Here is a 19,535-nt window from a genome sequence, read left to right as displayed (position 1 = left end):
GAAGAATCTCAATGGGACCTTAAAAAGTAGGCCAAAAGCACGAAGATAGGCATTCACAAGAGACAAAGGTTAAGTCCTACATTTGGTTCCCAAAACAGCAGCTATCCAAATAGAGAAAGGAGAAGAACTAGTTTGACAGTAGTTGCATCTTCCCCTCTCCTTTCCTTTACCCCCACCTTGCAACGAAGCCCCACGCGGAGCTCATGGCACTGCACAAATTCTTAAAACGTGAGTACATGCCTGAGCTGCAACAGCAATAGTGTTCAGATCAAAGAGAGAAAGTGCACCCCCTATATCCTCTACAAATCAAGCCTCACCTGCAGATACGGATCAAGTTTGGGGCAAACTACTTAACAAGGCCATGGTGAATCATTCTTGATGCACGCCGAGTTGGCTATTGTGCATAAGTAATTTGAAGCCAAGTCATATAGAGAGTGCTTGGGCTCTAGGGAGTCTGGTTTGTTGAGGCGTAAATGCAGGAAGGACGAGCACCTTTTAGCACAAAGCAGGGTGAGGGAAAACGGCCACTCCCAGCAGTTGGCTGGCAGCTCGCCTAATGACGAAGTGCGAAGGCATGGACCCGCCCAGCGTGCCGGGTTGGCCTAGAACGCCGGAAGGGGCGGGGTGGACCCGAGCGCCGTCGGAAGTGGCCCGCGGGACCGCTGCGGTCAGGCCTACGGGCGTTCAGTGGGCCCAGCACGATGGTGACGTTCCGTGACGCCTCAGTGGTTGCCGGGGCACGGTGTGGGCGTTCGGAGTCGGGCTTCTCCTCTCTTCGAAGCACCTCTCATCGGGAGCGGGCGGCTGCGACTGCACCTTGGGCGGCCGTGCGGGCCGAGAACCATGGGCCCCGGGGGCGCAGGCTGCTCAGACGGGCTGCTGCTGACAGTCGGCTGGCTGCTCCTGGCGGGCCTCCAGTCAACGTTCGAGATCGTCACCGTGGCCCAGGATCCCAGCTTGGCCAACGAGGGCGAGGGTGAGGGCGAGGGCGAGGGCGAGGGCGAGGGCGAGGGCGAGGGCGAGGGCGAGGGCGAGAACGAGAACGAGGCCGAGGGCGAGAACGAGGCCGAGGAGGAGGCTGAAAACGACAGCGAGGCCGAGAACGAGCCCCCGGCTGAGGCCAACGAGGATGGTAAGTGTGGGAGGCTCCTTGGCGGGGACCCGCAGGCACCCTTTGAGGGTCAAGCCTTCCCTGCTCTTTGAGGACGATGAGAATTATCCAAGTTAACATCTGTAGAGCTCTCTCTCAAAAACAACCCCGAATTTATACATTATCGCACACCTCATGGCCTTAAAAAAAAGATGTGCTAATTCTCCAAGACCAGAGCAAGATAAACGAGCACATGTATAGAAATTGCTACAGAAATACTGCAAAATATTGCTCTGGACAAGGGAATAGGTGATTATTTTTTTAAGCATCAGAGAGTAGCTTCCCACCACGGGGACCGATTTTGACTCCCCTTGCAGTTATGTTTTTTCCTTTCCATTGCAGACTTTTTTTTTTTTTCTTGAAGTTCCAAAGTGCCTGAGGTCTTACTCCTTTTTTCACATTTGCACTTTGGGTTAGAACTCAAGGGAGTTCCCAATTCCCCTCACGGTGACACATCTAGATAAAACAAGATGCTGACAAAATTCCCCGGAAGCCCCGTGTCAGCTTCATGCAGCCTCCACCCTTGAGCACCTCTGCAGTGTGATAGTGTTTTATTTGTAAGTTCAACTTTGAGTCACAAAGGAACAGTGGCAGTAGAAAACACCAATAAGGGGATCCAACTAGAGGCTTTGTTAGGTGATAAAATACATGTTAACCAACAAAGACTGAGCCTGTGTTTGATACATAAATTTGCCTTATTCTCCTGGCTCACTAAGCAATAAAACTTGACAAGCTGTGGTACATGTTATATTGATTAGTAGCTCACGTGCTTGTAGGTAAAAGGTCAGTTGCAGGTTTTCAGCCATCTAAAGGAGAATACTTCTCTTCCCTCCATAAATTGGCCCATCTGAGATTCTTTTAAATATCCTTGGCAGTCTTATGTCTCCTATAAGTACAAAGTAGGTGCTGTATTTATCAGCCATTCTTTTACTTCCTGATGATGGATAGTGACCCTCAGGAACATAAAGAAATTGACTATCTGATGTTAATGGTGGAATTGAGGTTTGTACTGCCTTGATAACATTACATTTCACAGAGCTTGGAGAAGTCCTTGACTTTGGAAATATGAAAAAGAGGACTAGGGTAGAAAAGAACATGTTCTAAAGCATAGTAGCTATTGCTTCCCTCTAGTTTTAAAAGTAATTAACAATTTAAACTGGTCAAGGGATAGTTCTATCTGTAAATGCTAGAGTTTAGGCTAAGTGATGGAGTTATAATGCCTTAGATTCAAATTTGTGTTTCATAATGTACCAGCAGAAGGTATCCAAGCATTTCAAGCAAAAATGTCAATTCGTAATTGATCAGAGTCATAGTCCAAATTATTTCACAAAGTCAATATTGATTTACTTATATATACATCAAGTGTATATTTGCTTGCTGTATATTCAAGGCACTGTATTTGGTGCTTATAAGTATAGAAGTGTTTATGAAAAATTACAATAATCAAAATAGGAAAAAATCTTAGAATTATATGAAATTAATAAGTACAAAATGAATGAAGTGTGAATGAGGTTATGCTCTCTTATGAATGCTGGTAGGGCTAAACAAGTTACAGAATGCTTGCATGTACTTTATCATGTTTAATTCTTATGATAATCAGATAGGTTCTCCTTTCCAAATTTTGCAGAGGGGTTAAATAGGCCTGACACAGTTGAAGGAATTTGCCTGAACTCAGAAAAGCTAATTAGTGGTAGAGTAGCAATTTGGACTCCAATTTTGATGCATAGTCCCATGTAATATTGTTGCCTCAGGACATAATGCCTTTTAAAAATTACCTTCTAGCACCTCATTTAAGATTTATTTTTATTGAGCTTTTAGTCCTAATCTGAGTTATGAAGAATTGATTATATGCTACAGCTAGTGGAATTCATGTCAGATTTCAGAACAATTAGAAAAAGAGAAACTTGAGATTTAAAACCAACAATATTTAGCTACTCGAATACTTATATATTCCTGGATTATCCTGCTAAATAAAGTGTCAAAATAAATTCTTAGGAATAATTTACCATCTTAACCTGAGAATGAGTAGAACCAATCTATAACATAATTTTAATGAACACTTTGCATAACTACTTCTTTTTGGGTAGAAATAACACACTCAAATTTTTTTGGTAAACAGAGAATAGAAAAAATTGGGCCCTATAATTGGCAGGCTTTTTTGTGTTTTTCTGACCTCCTATATAACTTTAACTCACCATGTATTACACTGATGAAAAACATTATTTTTAAATTATGTAAAAGGTTTAAACATAAATCTTTGTAAGTTATCTCCTAATTTAATTTTTCAAAGGTTTAGTTTTCTTTTGATTTAAACAGTAATAGAAGATGTACTAGGAATGGCATTGCTTTTCTGATTTAATAAAACTTTAAAAATGTCTGCTTCCCATATGATAAGTGCTTGTATCCTCCATCCCCAAGTAAGAGTTCTTCACTTAGAAAAGTTTTCCTATGATTAAATAATGTATTTTTGCATTTATGTTTAGTTTCAAGTAGGACAGCAGTCAAAGAAGTAGAATTTGGGATGTGCACCGTTACATGCGGTAAGTAGCATAGAGCAGATAAATAACATTGTATTGGGGCGGGGGGGGGGTAAAAACAATGTGTACTCTCATTCATCTCTCACTGATTTCTATTTCTAATATCTATGATTTACACACAAAACTCAAACTGATTGCTTTACAAGGTAGGATATTTTCAGTTCATAACCTGTAAGTCTTACTTTAAGCCAACTCCCTATATGTATATATTTTTGGGGGAGGGGCACATAAACTGCTTTCACCAAAGTAAAACTTTATCTCACAGATGTTCAGAAGATGAAAGATCTTCTGATGCATCTCACAGATGTCTTCCACATACTGTGCTGGCAAATCTATCAAGAAATTTACTTTATTTATAATAGTCTATTCTAAATGATACATTTTCCCAATTTATATGTCATGTTTTAGAGAAAAGAGGTATTGGCTTTGTGGGGAAAATAATATTCAAAAACTATGACTTATTTTGATCATTCCTTGAATAGAAATTGGACATAAAAATCTCTTACGTGGGGGTGGGATTAAGACTACACATGCTATAATAGACCAGTGTTTCTCAAACTTAAGTGTTCACCCTAGGTGCCTGCAGGGCTTGTTAAAACATGGATTGCTAGGCCTACTTCAAAATTTCTAACTCACTAGGCCTTTGAAGGGGTCTAAGAATTTGTATTTCTAAACAAGTTCATAAATGAAGCTGATGCTGCTTTTTAGAAGACCATCTTTTGAGAACCACTATAGGCTAGTGTGCTAAGAAGACAGTAGATAATTCACAATGAAATTAAGTTTATTCTAAATAGAATCTGCCTTGGAAAAAAGACAGTGACAGGAGGGAAGGACAAAAACCAGAGGATAAGAAGACAGAAAGTCCATGCAGGTATGGATCAGAACAATATGTACGTTTTTTATTTTTTGGTCAAAAATTGTGCCTGAATTGTTTTTGAGATAGCATTTTTTAAATGATGTTAAAATAGACTTAACAAAAAATTTACTACTTTAACAATTTTTTGAAGGTACAATTTAGTGAAATTAAGCACATTCACATTGTCATGCAATCATTACCATGATCCACCCCAGAACTTTTTCATCATCCCAAACTGAAACCTCTGCACCAATTCAACAGTAATTCCCCACTCCCCCCAGCCCCTTGCAACCATTATTGTACTTTCTGTCTCTTGAGATAGTTTGAAACCTGTTTTTTACTTTAACTTCTTAGTGTGTCAGAGTCAGAAAATTAGAGGAATTCTGTGTAATAAATCTGTGTTTATTCATTTGCAAATTACATCTTCTGGCTGCTTACTTGAGAAATTTTCACAGGTAGAGAATTATTTTTATGACAATTCTAGTAATTGATACTGTCCTACTCTATTATTTAAAGATGTGCTTCAGGGACTTCCCTGGTGGTGCAGTGGTTAAGAATCTGCCTGCCAATGCAGGGGACATGAGTTCGAGCCCTGGTCCGGGAGGATCCCACGTGCCGCGGAGCAACTAAGCCCGTGCGCCAGAACTGCTGAGCCCACGTGCCACAATTACTGAAGCCTGTGTGCCTGGAGCCCGTGCTCCGCAATGGGAGAGGCCCCCGCTCACCACAACTGGAGAGGGCCCACGTGCAGTAACAAAGACCCAAAGCAGCCAAAAATAAAATAAGTAAATAAATTTTTTTAAAAAAAGATGTGCTTCGGAAATTATATATTATATTTGTTTATTCAGCAATTTTTTTTTGTTTTCTGTTTTTTTATTCTTGCCTACTCTGTGTCAGGTATTGTTATAGGTGCTAGGAATAAAGCAGTGAACAAAGAAGTGGAAATTCTCTGCCTTCAAAGAACATATTTTTTGGTAGGGGCAAAGAGATTAAAAGTGCCTTCAGTTTTTTAAGTAAAAATAAAAGGCACATTTTTCATTTTCACCACGAACTTTATTGAACAACATATTCACCCTTTTGCTCCAATACCTTCTGCCATTTTTCAGGCAACTTCATAATTCCATCTTCCCAAAACTTTTTATCTTTTTGAGCAAAGAACTGTTCCAGGTGCCTTTCACAGTCTTCCAGGGAATTGAAATTTTTTCCATTAAGAGAATTTTGTAATGACCAAAATAAATGGAAATCTGAAGGTGCAACGTCTGGTGAATATGATGGATGAATCAGAACTTCCCAGCTAAGCTGTAACAGTTTTCGCCTGGTCATCAAAGAAACTCACAGTCTTGTATTATCCTACTGGAAGATTATGCGTTTTCTGTTGACTCATTCTGGACACTTCGTCGATTGCCGCTTTCAGATGGTCTAATTGGGAGCAGTACTTGTTGGAATTAATCGTTTGGTTTTCCCGAAGGAGCTCATAATAGAGGACTCCCTTCCAATCCCACTGTGTACACAACATCACCTTCTTTGGATGAAGACCAGCCTTTGGTGTGGTTGGTGGTGGTTCATTTCGCTTGCCCCATAATCTCTTCCGTTCCACATGGTTACAACGTCCACTTTTCATTGCCTGTCACAATTTGTTTTAAAAATGGAACGTTTTCATTAAACGAATGTTTTCATTACTTTTCAGTAGAGAATTGCATGCAGAAATATGGTCAAGAAGGGTTTTTTTGCTTAACTTACCTGGAATCCAAACATCAAAGCGATTCACATAACCAAGCTGGTGTCAATGATTTTCAACGCTTGATTTGGATATTTTTGAGTATGTCGGCTATCTCCTGCATGGTATGACATTGATTGTTCTCAATTACTGTTTCGATTTGATTGCTGTCAACTTCAACTGGTCTACCTAACTGTGGAGCATCGTCCAGTGAGAAATCTCCAGCACAAAACTTCACAAACCACTTTTGACATGTTCAGTCCATCACAGTACCATCTTCATACACTGCACAAATCTTTTTGTGCGTTTCAGTTGCATTTTTACCTTTCTTGAAATAATAAAGCATTATATGCCCAAAAATGTTGCTTTTTTTCTTCCATCTTCAATATTAAAATGGCTACACAAAAATTCACCAATTTTGATAAGTCTTTTTTTAAATGCACGCTGATATGATAGCTGTCGCATACTATCTAACAAAATTGTTTTGAATGAAGTTAAAGACAACTAAGTGCTACTGGAACCATCTTACAGAAAAAATCGAATGAGCCTTTTGGCCCACCCAATAATATGTAAAACATGTAATATGTCAGATGGTGATAAGCTCTAAAAAGAAAATAAACCATAAAAGGCAATATTTCACATCTATAATTTTAAGTATTAAGAAATCTTTTCAATTTATAACAACTATTTAAAGGAAAAAATGCTTTAGTGAAAATTCTGTTGAACCCCAAAACAATATTTTAGCAGTCAAAAAGTTTTCTTTTCTTGGAATACACAGGCAGATTTTTAAGTATGGACTTACAGAAAATCTCACATCTGCACACATCATTGCGATAAACTGTATCTGGCTAAATAAATGCATAAAATACCTGCTTGGAAAATATGCGTTTCAGAATAAGGCTATGCCTCTAGAGAAGTGCCATTCGTAAATTCAAGGGGAGCCATTCTGCAGCCGTTCTTAAGCATCTCTTTTAGTCAAGAGACCTTTCCCCCTCCAACCTTCCTTCTCTTTATCTTATATGGAGTACTCTCCTTTGTGTCTCAAAGTTTGGTCCACAGACTTGCTATATCAGCATCGACTGAGAGCTTGTTAGAAATGCAGAACCTTAGGACCTACTGCAGACCTACTTACTGAATCAGAATTCACATGTTAGTATGTCTCCAGGTGTTTTGCAATCACTCTGAAGTTTGAGGAGTGCTGTTATAAGCCATCTCTAGACTTCAACTTTCCCTTGCCTTAAGAATGGGTTTTATGATTAACATCTTGCAGGGACTGAAAGAGAGAATCTGGTAGAAAGGATATCAAGATGGGCTATTCCTTAGCCTGTGACAACAGAGTCTTAATCACAGGTCATTTATCACAGGACATGTTCAGCACGTCACTGAACCAGCTTTTATCATTTCCTTCAATTTTGGTGATGGTAGGGCAAACTCAGTGGAGATCTGAGATCAGTCAGTAAAGACAAGATTTCTTGCTCTGAAATGTATTGCAATTCTAATGAGAGTATCTTTTTGGAAATGGAGATTTGGTCATTAATAGTCTATCCTGATGTATTTAATACAGGGATTTTTACCAATTTAGATATTAAAAAGCATCATTTATGTTAAAATGTAATTTTTGTAATTTCCTCTGCAAGCTCAACCCACCCCACCCCCCAACAAAAAAGTTCCATGGTCAAATAAATTTAGAAGATCCTGTGTACTACTGTATTTCATCAAATCTAAGACTTCCTTGGCTGTGATAATCACATTTTATGCATCTCTAAAAAAGGAAAAATGCTGCCATTCTTGACACGCTGTCAATTCTAAGATGCATTCTGATTTCAAAGATGTTAAAATGTAAAAGTTTTACATCTTAGATCAATGAAAGTTTCCACATAAAAGCACATTAATAGCATATTAAAAGTTCCCCTAAAATTCTGAGGAAAGAGGTTCCTTTAATTTTAATGTATAATTTCCAAATGTATATAATCATGGAATCCTTTTTCTTATGCTAACAACCAGAGGAAATAGTGTTTCATGTAACTCGCTTTGGAAAATGCTGTTTTATGAAATAATTCAAAATGAGGGACCTAAAAATATCTAAATGTTATTACCCTGAATTTAGGAATTTAATTTCTGAAATTAGGAGAAAAGTCTCAAAAAGACCTAGGTGCAAAAGTAAAGGAACTCTGGAATTATTATTATTTTTAACATTTGCTGATTTCTTTTACCAAAGGTGTTGGTATAAGAGAAGTTATATTAACAAATGGATGCCCTGGGAGTGAATCCAAATGTATCCTACGGGTGGAAGAATGTCGTGGACCAGTAGATTGTGGCTGTGAGTTGGCCTATGTATTGGAGGGAGACTGAGGAAGCATTTACTCTGGGGAAATATCCTTAACCTCAGGTTGCCGTGAGTGGAAGGAGGTGATCAAATGATATACTGAAAGGAATTCATAAGAAAACTTAAGCTTCCACTTCTCTAGACAGTTACAACTCTTTCTACTTTTGCTTCACATTTTTTCAGTGATGTGTAAAATTTAACATATATTCTCTCTAGTACACTGGAACCGTATTGCACTCAGGGTCTGTGGTTGAGGCTGTCCTCCAGTGAAACGCTTTTGACACTTTGGTCGTGACAGTTTATCAGTAGACTGGTAAACCCTACCTTGGGAACTTCGAGAGCCACTCTATACCACCTCACTAGTCAGATTCCATTATCTTTAAACATGGAAGGGGCGGAGTGTATTGGGCGGGAGGGGGGTTCTGACCCTAACCAGTAAATTGGAAGCCACTAGTAGATCTCAAAGTTTAATAGATCACTAAGTAGTTTGCCCTTGCTATCTCTTCTTCACGATTTATTCTGCTGAAGGAACAGACAGGTATGGTGTTTTCTACCTGCCTCTTTTGGCGACTTAATCTTTGATGCCTCTCTGCTCCTCTACAGTCAAACTTTCAGTAATACATTTGCTAACTTCCAGCATGTAATTGGTTTTAAAGTTGGAAGTGACTTTTAAAAGTAGTATTGTGTATAAAGCAGTTTACAGTGCCCATTGGTATATATGTATTTAATTTTTCTTTTTTTCAGGGGGTAAACCAATTTCAGAAAGTCTTGAAAGTGTTAGGCTAGCATGTGTTCATACATCTCCTATAAACCGTTTCAAATATATTTGGAGACTTCTAAGGCCAGACCAAGTGAGTAATGAATGTATGTAATTTGATGCTTTCTAGTGAGTGATAAAATTTGTTTCCCAATGCTTGATGACTCTCAGAAAACTTTCTCTTTAAAAGCAGTTTGCAAAAATGAAGTTAAAATCATACAACTTTATTATTATTGGGATTAAAATTTTTTCATTGCTTAGGGAGGCTAAGACTTTACATATGCCTTAGGGCCAGCTACTATCAGAACTTAAAAACACGTATTTTATGTAAAGTGTTCTATTTTGGAAGCAATAGTTTCATTTGTATACATAGTACAAACAGTACTGATAACAGTAGCTAACATTAATAGAGGACTTATTCAGTGCCAGACATACACAAAGTGCTAGAGTTTCTTTTACTCACATAAAAATCTATGAGGTAATTCCTGTCATTATACCCGTTTACAGATAAATACAGTTGTTGCTGAGTATGCTCAGGGGATTGATTCCAGGACCCCTTCAGATACCAAAACTGGGGATGCCCAAGTTCCATATGGAAAATGGCATAGTATTTGCATATAACATAAGTACATCCTCCCATATACTTTAAATCATCTCTAGATTATTTATAATACAATGTAAATGCTATATAAATAGTTGTAAATAAAATGTAAATGCCAAGTAAATACTACTGTGCAACCAATTCATGTTTTGCTTTTTGGAACTTTCTGGAATTTTTTTTCTGAATATTTTTAATCTCTGGTTGGTTGAGTCCACTGACATGGAACCCAAGGATATGGAGGACCAGCTGCAGCTGAGATGCAGAGAGTAACTTGCCCTGCTTCACACAGGCAGGAAGTTGGTACTTGTTATCTGGATTATCTGACTTTAAAATACATGTGCATAATTAATTACTGTACTAGAATGAGAGAAAATGACTCTTATTTTGTTACAAGAAATAAATTGTTTCCTGATCTTAAGTTTTCATGAAGAATGTTGATACCTTTTTTTTTCTTTTAAAATAGCAAGCCATTATACTTGCAAATGATTCAGCAATCCTGGAGGTTCACAGGGATACTCACCCCAAGGCTTTTGAGTGTGAAACGTTGGATAATAATGAAATAGTAGCATCTATTAAATTCACAATCTATACAACAACTGGTAAGTACCCAGAAATGTTTTGGTTTGCTTATATCTCAAACTTCAAAGCACATCAGAATCACTTGGAGGTCTTGTTGAAACACAGATCATTAGCCCAACCCCTATAATTTCTGATTCTGTAGATCTTTAGTGGAGCTGGCACAAGAATTTCCATTTCAAACAAGTTCCTAGGTGCTGTTGGTCCAGAGATCACATTTTGGGAACCACTAGTTTTATACCATTTAGACTTTTCTACAAGGTAATACTTAATTCTTATTTTTTTCCACAAAGAGAGTCAGATGTACCTCACTTTGGGAAACTGGTGTATTCCTGAAGTATCTCCAAAGAACAGTCCTTTAACTTGAATTATATTCTTACTTTTACTTCTATCACAGAGGTGAAAATGGATACATAGAATTCTAATGGATGCTTAACAAAAGTTTTGATACCGTAAAATAAATAAAATTAAGAAACGTTATGTCAAAGCACATCTTTTTAAAAATTATTCATTTGAAGACATTTTTTTATGAAACAATACAGTCCTCAATATATGTCACAAAAGGCAAATCTTGACCCGAACATAATTTTACATGTTAGAAACTGTGCTTCCCTTGCATAAAGGATCCATGTGCATGTCTTTTCAATTTAAATTATGATGTCTTCTATATCCAAATAATTATTTCCTTTTGTTGAGTTGCTCTTAACCATTTTTATTGTTGTCATCTGTGTTTTTGGGTGTGTGAGGGGTTTGGTCACAAGTTCTTTTGAGAATCCAATCAAGGCTCGGGAGGCTTTTCCCAGAAAAATACCCACATATACTAACATGCCAAAAGTTACCCATAATTTTAAGAGAGTTCATGGATTTCTTGAAGCTATTTCTCAATCCCAAGTAAAGAACTCAAGCTGCAGTCTAGAGATACCATGAAACATAACACCCTTTATTGAACTGGAAACAAGATAAGGTGTTTTGGGGGTGATTTTAAAAAATAAACTATAACTTTCTTTGATGTGTTGTTCAGTGTCCTTAAAAAACCATCTTTATGGTGAAAGCTAATAACCTTACTCCTATGTTGGGATAACAGGTGTTATTAAAAGGATAATTTCAATAAAGTGCTATAAAAGGCAAAAAAGGACCAAACATCATCAACTAAAAAGTATCTCAGTGAGTCATAGTTCAGGATATTAAAGGATTCAAAGGCCATTCTCAGTTATATTCCCCACAGCTTGGTCTCTGTTAGGACAGCTTAGTAGTGGTTAGCTCTTCCTATGTTAGAAGGCAACATGTGTAAGCTAAGGGCTGGAGCACAGACCCCAGTGTCAGCAAGTGAGACAAAGTTGATTTTTCTCTCTTGTAGCTGTCCAAGGCTGGTGGGGTAGCTCTGCCATCTCAGCACATGCACTGGTTAAATGACAAAATGTTTTCAGAAAACTGGTATTTATTAAATAGTTTCTTTTAAAAAGGACAATTGGGCATACCGCTGTGACAGACCCTTTTGGCTCTTTAGACATCAAACGAATATTTTGGCTATAAATGTTCACACAATATGGTACTGGCTTGAAACGAATGCATGATTGAAATATTTTCAGGGTAAATATGGTTTAATTAATGAAAATGTCCCATCCATTCTCTCATATAACAGGTTTTTCACTTCCACAATAGTTGTCTTTCATAATTAGGCATGGTTTTGATTGAATTATGTCCCCCTGAAAAGATACTTTCAAGTCCAGACTCCTAGAACTTCAGGAATGTGACTGTGTCTGGAAATAGGGTGGTTGCAGATGTAATTAATTCAGTTAAGACAAAATCATACACACTAGAGGAGAGTGGGCCTTTAATCCAATATGACTAGTGTCCTTATAAGAAGAAGGAAATTTAGACACAGACACACAGAGAGACAGGAGAATGTATGTGAAGACTCAAAGACACGTGGGGAGAAGACAGCCATGTGAAGACACATGGAGTTGTGCTGTCACAAGCCAAGGAACATCTGGGGCTACCAGAAGCTGGAAGAGGAAAGGAAGGATCCTTCCCCAGAGCCATTGGAGAGAGCATGGCCTTACCATCACCTTATGTTCAGACGTTTATCTTCCAAAACTGTGAGACAATATATTTCTGTTGTTTTTAAGCCACCTAGTTAGTGGTACTTTGTTATGGTGGCCCTGAGAAACTAATATAAACATAAACTTAGTTTTTCTAAAAAGTGAGAGCATCGAAATTCAGCCTGTTTTTCATCAGAAAATTTCAGTAGAAATGCAGACTATCTTTTTATTAGATACAAAAGTAATCTAAGGGACCCTTGCAAGAAGACTACCATTGAAATGAACCAAAATCTTTATACCTCTCATTCTCCATCTTCTCTTGGCTAGTATTGCAGGGTAGTAGATAAATGGAAAGAAATTTTGCATTTCTTCTTCTCAAGTTTTAATCCTAAAAGGTTTTTTTAAATTTGAGCTTAAAAAATCCCACTGCTTCTATAAATCTAAAATTATCAAAAATAAAAAGATTTTTAAAATCCAACAACGTTGGAATATAAATATGATATAAATTGTCTACCATACTTGGAACTATTTAGCGAGATTACTAAATTGAGTTTATAGCTCTAGAATTACCAAGGAAAATGGAAGATTATACTGCATGGTGTTTAAAGAACAGGAAGAAAATCCAGATGAATAAGCAGTTGGGATTGCCCATATATGAGACTAATTCTGTTAGAGTGGTACTTACCAAAATACTAAAATACATAAAACATAGCTTGCACAAATCATTATGTCTCCCTGGATGTTAGTTTGCTTATCTGTATAAAAGTTGTATAAGATGACCTTTCTGGCCCTTCCCCACATGAATCTTTTATGAGTCTACGATTAAGGGAATAGCCAAAAGAAAACTACATAATTCACTAAGTAAGTAATGCTTGATATAAATTGAATTTTTATCAGTTTACAATGTAGCAGTGTTATAATGCATATGGTAAACTGGTCATGTCTCCATAATAGCATTATTTTCAGGAAGAACAGAAAGATATGGGAGAGAATGCTGATTTAAAAGTGGTGTTTGGCTATTCATATGAAGAAGAATGAGCTTCAATTCCTACTTTACAATGTATACAAAAATTAGAGATGTATTATAGTCCTAAATGTAAAAGCTAAAACCATCAAGCTTAAAAAAGGAAACATAAGAGAGTATCTGTATGATTCAGGAGTAGGCAAGTTTCTTTTTAGACATGACAAAAAACAATCACCATAAAGGAAAGATTGCTAAATTAGGCTTCATCAGAATTAAAAACTTCATCTTCAAAAAATTGTGTTGAGAAAACTGGACAACCACATACAAAAGAATGAAAGAAGGTCACTATCTTACATCATACACAGAAATTAACTCAAAATGGATTAAAGACTTGAATGTAAGACCTAAAACCATAAAATTCCTAGAAAAAACATAGGCAGTAACCTTATTGATATAGGTCTTAGTGATATTTTTGTAGATCTGACTCAAAGACAAGGGAAACAAAAGCAAAAGTAAACAAATGGGACTACATCAAACTAAAAAGCTTCTGCACAGCAAAGGAAACCATCATCAAAACGAAAAGACAACTTATGGAATGGGAGAAGACATTTGTAATGATATCTCTGATGAGGGGTTCATAGCCAAAATATATAAAAACTCACACTAATCAACAACAACAAAAAACAAACAACCTGATTGAAAATTGGGCAGAAGATCTGAATAGACATTTTTTCCAAAGAAGACATACAGATGGGCAACAGGCACATAAAAATATGCTTGACATCACTAATCAGGGAATTTCAAATCAAAACCACAAAGAGATATTACCTTACACCTGTTACAATGGCTATTACCAAAAAGGACAAGAAATAACAAATGTTGGAGAGGATGTGGAGAAAAGGGAGCCCCTGTGCATTGTTGGTGCAGCTACTATGGAAATCAGTATGGAGATTCCTCAAAAAATAAAGAATAGAACTACCATAAGACAGCTATTTCACTTCTGGGTATTTATGCAAAGAACATAAAAAACACTAATTCAAAAAGATAGATGCACCGTTATGTTCACTGCAGCATTATTTACAATAGCCAAGATATAGAAACCACCTAAGTGTCCATTGGTGGATGAATAAATAAAGATATGGTATATATACATACAATAGAATACTATTCAGCCATAAAAAAAGAATGAAATCCTGCCATTTGCAACAGCGTGGATGGACCTTGAAGGTATTAATCCTAAGTGAAGTAAGTCAGTTGGAGAAAGACAAATACAAAGATTTCACTCATGTGGAATCTAAAAAAACAAACAAAATAAAACAAAAACACACTCATAGATACAGAGAACAGATTACTGGTTGCCAGAGGGGAAGGGAATTCAGGGGTGGGTGAAATGGATGAAGGGGGGAGTGCAACTGTATGGTGATGGATGGTAACTAGACTTGTGGTGGGGATCACTTTGTAGTGGATACAGATGTCAAATTATAATGCTGTACACCTGAAACTTATGTTAGAAAGTTTAAAACTTCAGCTCTTTAAAAGGAATCATTAGAGGGCTTCCCTGGTGGCACAGTGGTTGAGAGTCCGCCTGCCAATGCAGGGGACACGGGTTCGTGTCCCGGTCTGGGAAGATCCCACATGTCGTGGAGCGTCTGGGCCCGTGAGCCATGGCCGCTGAGCCTGCACGTCCGGAGCCTGTGCTCCGCAACGGGAGAGGCCACAACAGTGAGAGGCCCGCGTACCGCAAAGAAAAAAAAAAAAAAAAAGAAAGAAAAGGAATCATTAGAAAAATAAATAGGCAAGCCAAAATCTGGGAGAAAAAAAAATTATAAAACAAGTACAGCAAGTACAATCAGTTTGGGAAAAGATCTTGCAGTTTCTTGGAAAACTAAGCATACCTCTACCCTATGACCCAACAGTTCCACTCATATGTATTTACCCAAGAGAAATGGAAATGTATGTTTGCAAAATGACTGGTGTGAGAATGTTCGTAGCAGTTTATTTATAGTAACCCCAAACTGAAACAGCATAGGTGTCCATCAGTAGGAGATAGAATAAACTAATTGAGGCATAGTACCCAGTAATAAAAAAGAAAAAAACTATTGATACATTCAACAATATGGTTGAATCTCCAAAACATTACACTGAGTAAAAAAGCCTTACACAAAAGAATGCTTAATGTATGTTTCCCTTCCTATGAAGTCCTAGAACAGGCAGAACTAATCTATGGTGGGAAAGAAAATCAGGACAGTAGTTGTCCCTAGAGGTTGGGGCAGGGATTAACTGGGGGGGCTCGAGGAAACTTTTGGGGTATAGTAATATTCTGTGTATATTCAGGGGTTTGAATTATATATGTCTGTTTGCATTTGCCAAAACTAAATAAATGCACATTTAAGATCATTGTGCAATTTGGTGTTCATAAATTTTACCTCAAAAGAAAAAATATAAACGAATGTTGAACTCTAGTTAATGATATGCCTGTTGAAGAATTTTGTAGGAAGTGTGCAGACATCAGCAAATTATCTTGAAATGCATCAAAAAATAAGATGAATCAATGGTTTGAGAAGAGTATGGATAGAGGGATAGTTAAAATGTTGACGGTAGTGTCTAGGTGGTGGGATGTTTATTGTCAAATGCTTTCAACTTTTCTGTGTGTTTGAAAAGGACACTTCTAACACACAGAGCAAGTTCATCAATAACTTTGCTTCCACTAATTCTTTCTGTATTTTTCTAGAGTTTTTCAAATATAAAGTTTCCATTTAGATATCCATTTTCTTTTATTTTCCAGTAGTAATAATCATCAGGTGTTTTTTTCTCTAGAATTGCAGATGAAAAGATCAAGCCGGCCAGACATTGATGCAGTCCTAGTTTTGGTTGTGACCATGGGAGTTATTATGTGTATATTCGTGGTCTTTGTACTGATCTTCATAATTATAAACTGGTAGGTGAAGGACTGAAACTAAGCCATCACCCTTGATTGATGTCCTCCTTGTCTGCCCCTCCCTGTCTGTTGAATCCAAGGCCCTGTCCATGATGCTTCTCACATGGGTTTTGAAACTGTCCAACTCTCTTCATCCCTCCTGAGACTCTTCTAGTTCAAGCTACCTAATCTCATGACTTGATCCCCAACCATGAGAATGCTTTTCAATGCAATTTTTACAATTTTACATAGTAGTTGCTAAAGAAAAACAGTTATTGAATTAATATTTGTGTTGTCTAGTTGTAGTTATCACAACTTTAAAAGTTGGTTATTATAACCTACTAATTCATTTATATGAGAATATTTCTGATACCTACATGAGTATCACCCCCTGGTACATCTGAGGGCTCATCTACTATCACAATGCAGCTGGTGCACCACACAGTAAAAATAAATCATGACTAAGGAGGCACTTCTATATATAGAAAACTAAATATAAATCTATTTAGTTTTCATTTCATAAAAGATTTAAAAAATGTTTTTCTTACAGGGCGGCAGTCAAAGATTTCTGGGGGGCAAAAGCCTTGACACCTGAGATACAGTCTGAGCTGAGTTCAGTGAGATATAAAGATTCATCCTGTCTTGGCCAATCACCAACAGAAATACTTGGACATGAAGATGATACTTTAAGTGAATGGAATGAATGATGTATGGATGATGTATAGCAAACCAAAGGAGATTAGAGCATATCAGATTCATTATTATAAAAATAAAATATATAGTGAAATACTTTAACAATATTGTAAGTGATTTATTATAGTCTGAAGGTAATGTAATATGAGAAGGGGCTGTTTTAATCAGTGCATCTTTGTGGTGGAGTTATCAAAAAGTTTTAAATTTGTTCTCAACATTTACCATTTCAAGTAATCACTTGGTAGCTTTTATCTAGAGGCACACACACAAAATCTTTTAAACACATTTTTGATCACTTCTAAGGTGATTTGCCTGTTCTGTCACAAACAAGAAAATAATATATAGAAGATGCCTTGCATATTAGACTTTCTCCCTGCTGGGAGCACTGGATTGAACTTGCTTAAAGCAAACCATACTTTAGAATCTCTGCAGGGCATGTGACATACAAAGCATCACTTTTAGCACATGAAATAATGATAGCAACCAACACTTAGTAGCTACTACGTGCCAAGCATTGCTCAAAGCATTTTACATGTATTAAGTGATTTAATTATGATCGTGTATAGGAAGTATATAAGGAGGAACTGAGGAGGAACTTGGGGATGGCTGAGTAAATGACGTGAATTTAACATGCCCTGTAATTCTCACAGAAACAGTGAATTAAGGAGTTTTGCATGACCACTGGTAAGTACCTTCATTGTGTTTGGTATGCGGGTGATAACATCTCAAAACTTATATCTGGATATCATCACTGGCTTTTTGTGCTGTGTCATTATGTGATACAGTTGTGGTCAACTATCAGACAAGATAACAAGACATTAGATAATTTGATTTTGTAGACTTCATCAGAACTTAATTTTCAGAGTCTATGATAGTAGCACAAAATACACTTAATTTTTTGTTTAGATGAACTGTATGCCAACTTTATTGCTATCACTATGGGATTTATCTGATGAAAGCGTTAACTCTGCACATCTGTGAAAAAGTCATTGTAGATGGGCATTTATGGTATACCCGCCTCTGGTAGCCTAGACAGAGGCTGTGTTGTGGAATTATCCATGCTTTTTGTTATACAGCATTTGTATTTGAGAGAAGCAATGAAGAATTGGGTGGAAAATTATTTTGTTATCTGTTGTAGGAATTCCACTAGGGATTTTCAGTGAAAAGAAATTGTTTTCATAAAATCTTTCAAAAGAATTTGTGTGTGTGTGTGTGTGACACCCCTTCTTCCCCCATATAAGTGTGGGGAAAAAAGCCTTCCCACTTCTTATTCCTGATTAAGTATGGTCATGTAACTTTAGCATAGATGCTAGACATTCTTGAATAGTAATTACTATCAATTCTTATTTTTAAAACCATGAACAGCAGTTGTTTCCAACTATACTTCAATGACCACTAATGTTCAGTCAGGTTAACAGGTTTGGTTGTCAGTGCTGTTCACTGGATGTTCCTGGCTCTCTACTTACCAGCCATGTGCTAGGGCAGTACCTCCTCCGCCCCTTGTGATTGGGCGGGGTCATGTGACTACTTCTGGCCAATGAGTTATGAGCCCAGATTTCAAATGTCACTTTCAGTCTAGAACATTTCACTGTGAAGACATCCAGAGCTCACCCTTCTCTCTGCTAGAACAACCAGAAATGTTTAGATGGTGGATGCTCTGACCCCTTGGATCCCAGAGGGAAGGCCACATGGCACAGGATCTCCAGTCAATAAACAGTGGATATGTAGTGTGAGAGAGAAATAAACTGTGTTATTTTAAGCACTGAGGGTTAGAGACTGTTTGATACAGCAGCCTTAGTAAGACTATCCTGAGTGACACGTGTTTTCTGAAAAATAAGTTTTCATGGTCAAATGAGTCAAAGACCTCTTCAGTACAGGACTTCCCATCAAGGTGTTATATACATTGTGACTCTCCAACAAGGGGATATAGGTGCAATATTTTCCTAACTTATTGGTGGTCTGTGGAACAAAATTGAAAGCCTGCCATCCCAACTCAGAAACACACTTTTGATCAGGACTCTCTGGCAGGTCTGTCTACAAGGAGTCAAGGCTCAGTGAGGTAGTCTTTCATAATGTATAACACACAACAAGTCAGCAATGCAGCTTGACAACAGTAGCACCTTCCCTCTTAGATCTTTCAGTGTTACTTAGACCTTTCACTCATCCAGACCCACCTTGATGGACTTTCTTGAAATCATCCTCCTAAGACCACAGCTCCTCTCTCAAGTCCTATGACCACACTGCATTAAGTTCAAATAATCGACAAATCTTATATTGAAGTGGATTATAATATGTTCCAGGTCTCCATGAACTCACTCCAGGTCTCATGAAAACCCTCTGTCTTTTGCCACTTGGTCATAGTCTGTGTGTAAGGGGATCTCTCGCTGCCATGGGCCATG

At 37.5% G+C, this 19,535-nt stretch overlaps 1 protein-coding gene across 1 annotated transcript; it reads left to right on the top strand.

Moving 5' to 3' along the window:
* Window positions 1-843: 843 nt before the first annotated feature.
* Window positions 844-17,150, top strand: SPACA1 (sperm acrosome associated 1). The gene is made up of 8 exons (XM_065889185.1): window positions 844-981; window positions 1,069-1,132; window positions 3,634-3,690; window positions 8,479-8,580; window positions 9,331-9,437; window positions 10,408-10,543; window positions 16,344-16,464; window positions 16,994-17,150. Exons 1-8 carry the CDS (start codon window positions 844-846, stop codon window positions 17,148-17,150), a joined length of 882 nt encoding a protein of 293 aa, XP_065745257.1.
* The last annotated feature ends 2,385 nt before the right edge of the window (window positions 17,151-19,535 follow it).

This window comes from Phocoena phocoena, chromosome 12, assembly GCF_963924675.1.
Source record: "Phocoena phocoena chromosome 12, mPhoPho1.1, whole genome shotgun sequence".
Taxonomy (NCBI): domain Eukaryota; kingdom Metazoa; phylum Chordata; class Mammalia; order Artiodactyla; family Phocoenidae; genus Phocoena; species Phocoena phocoena.
The sequence above is the reverse complement of the archived record's forward strand: the minus strand, read 5'-3'. Positions and strand labels throughout refer to the sequence as shown.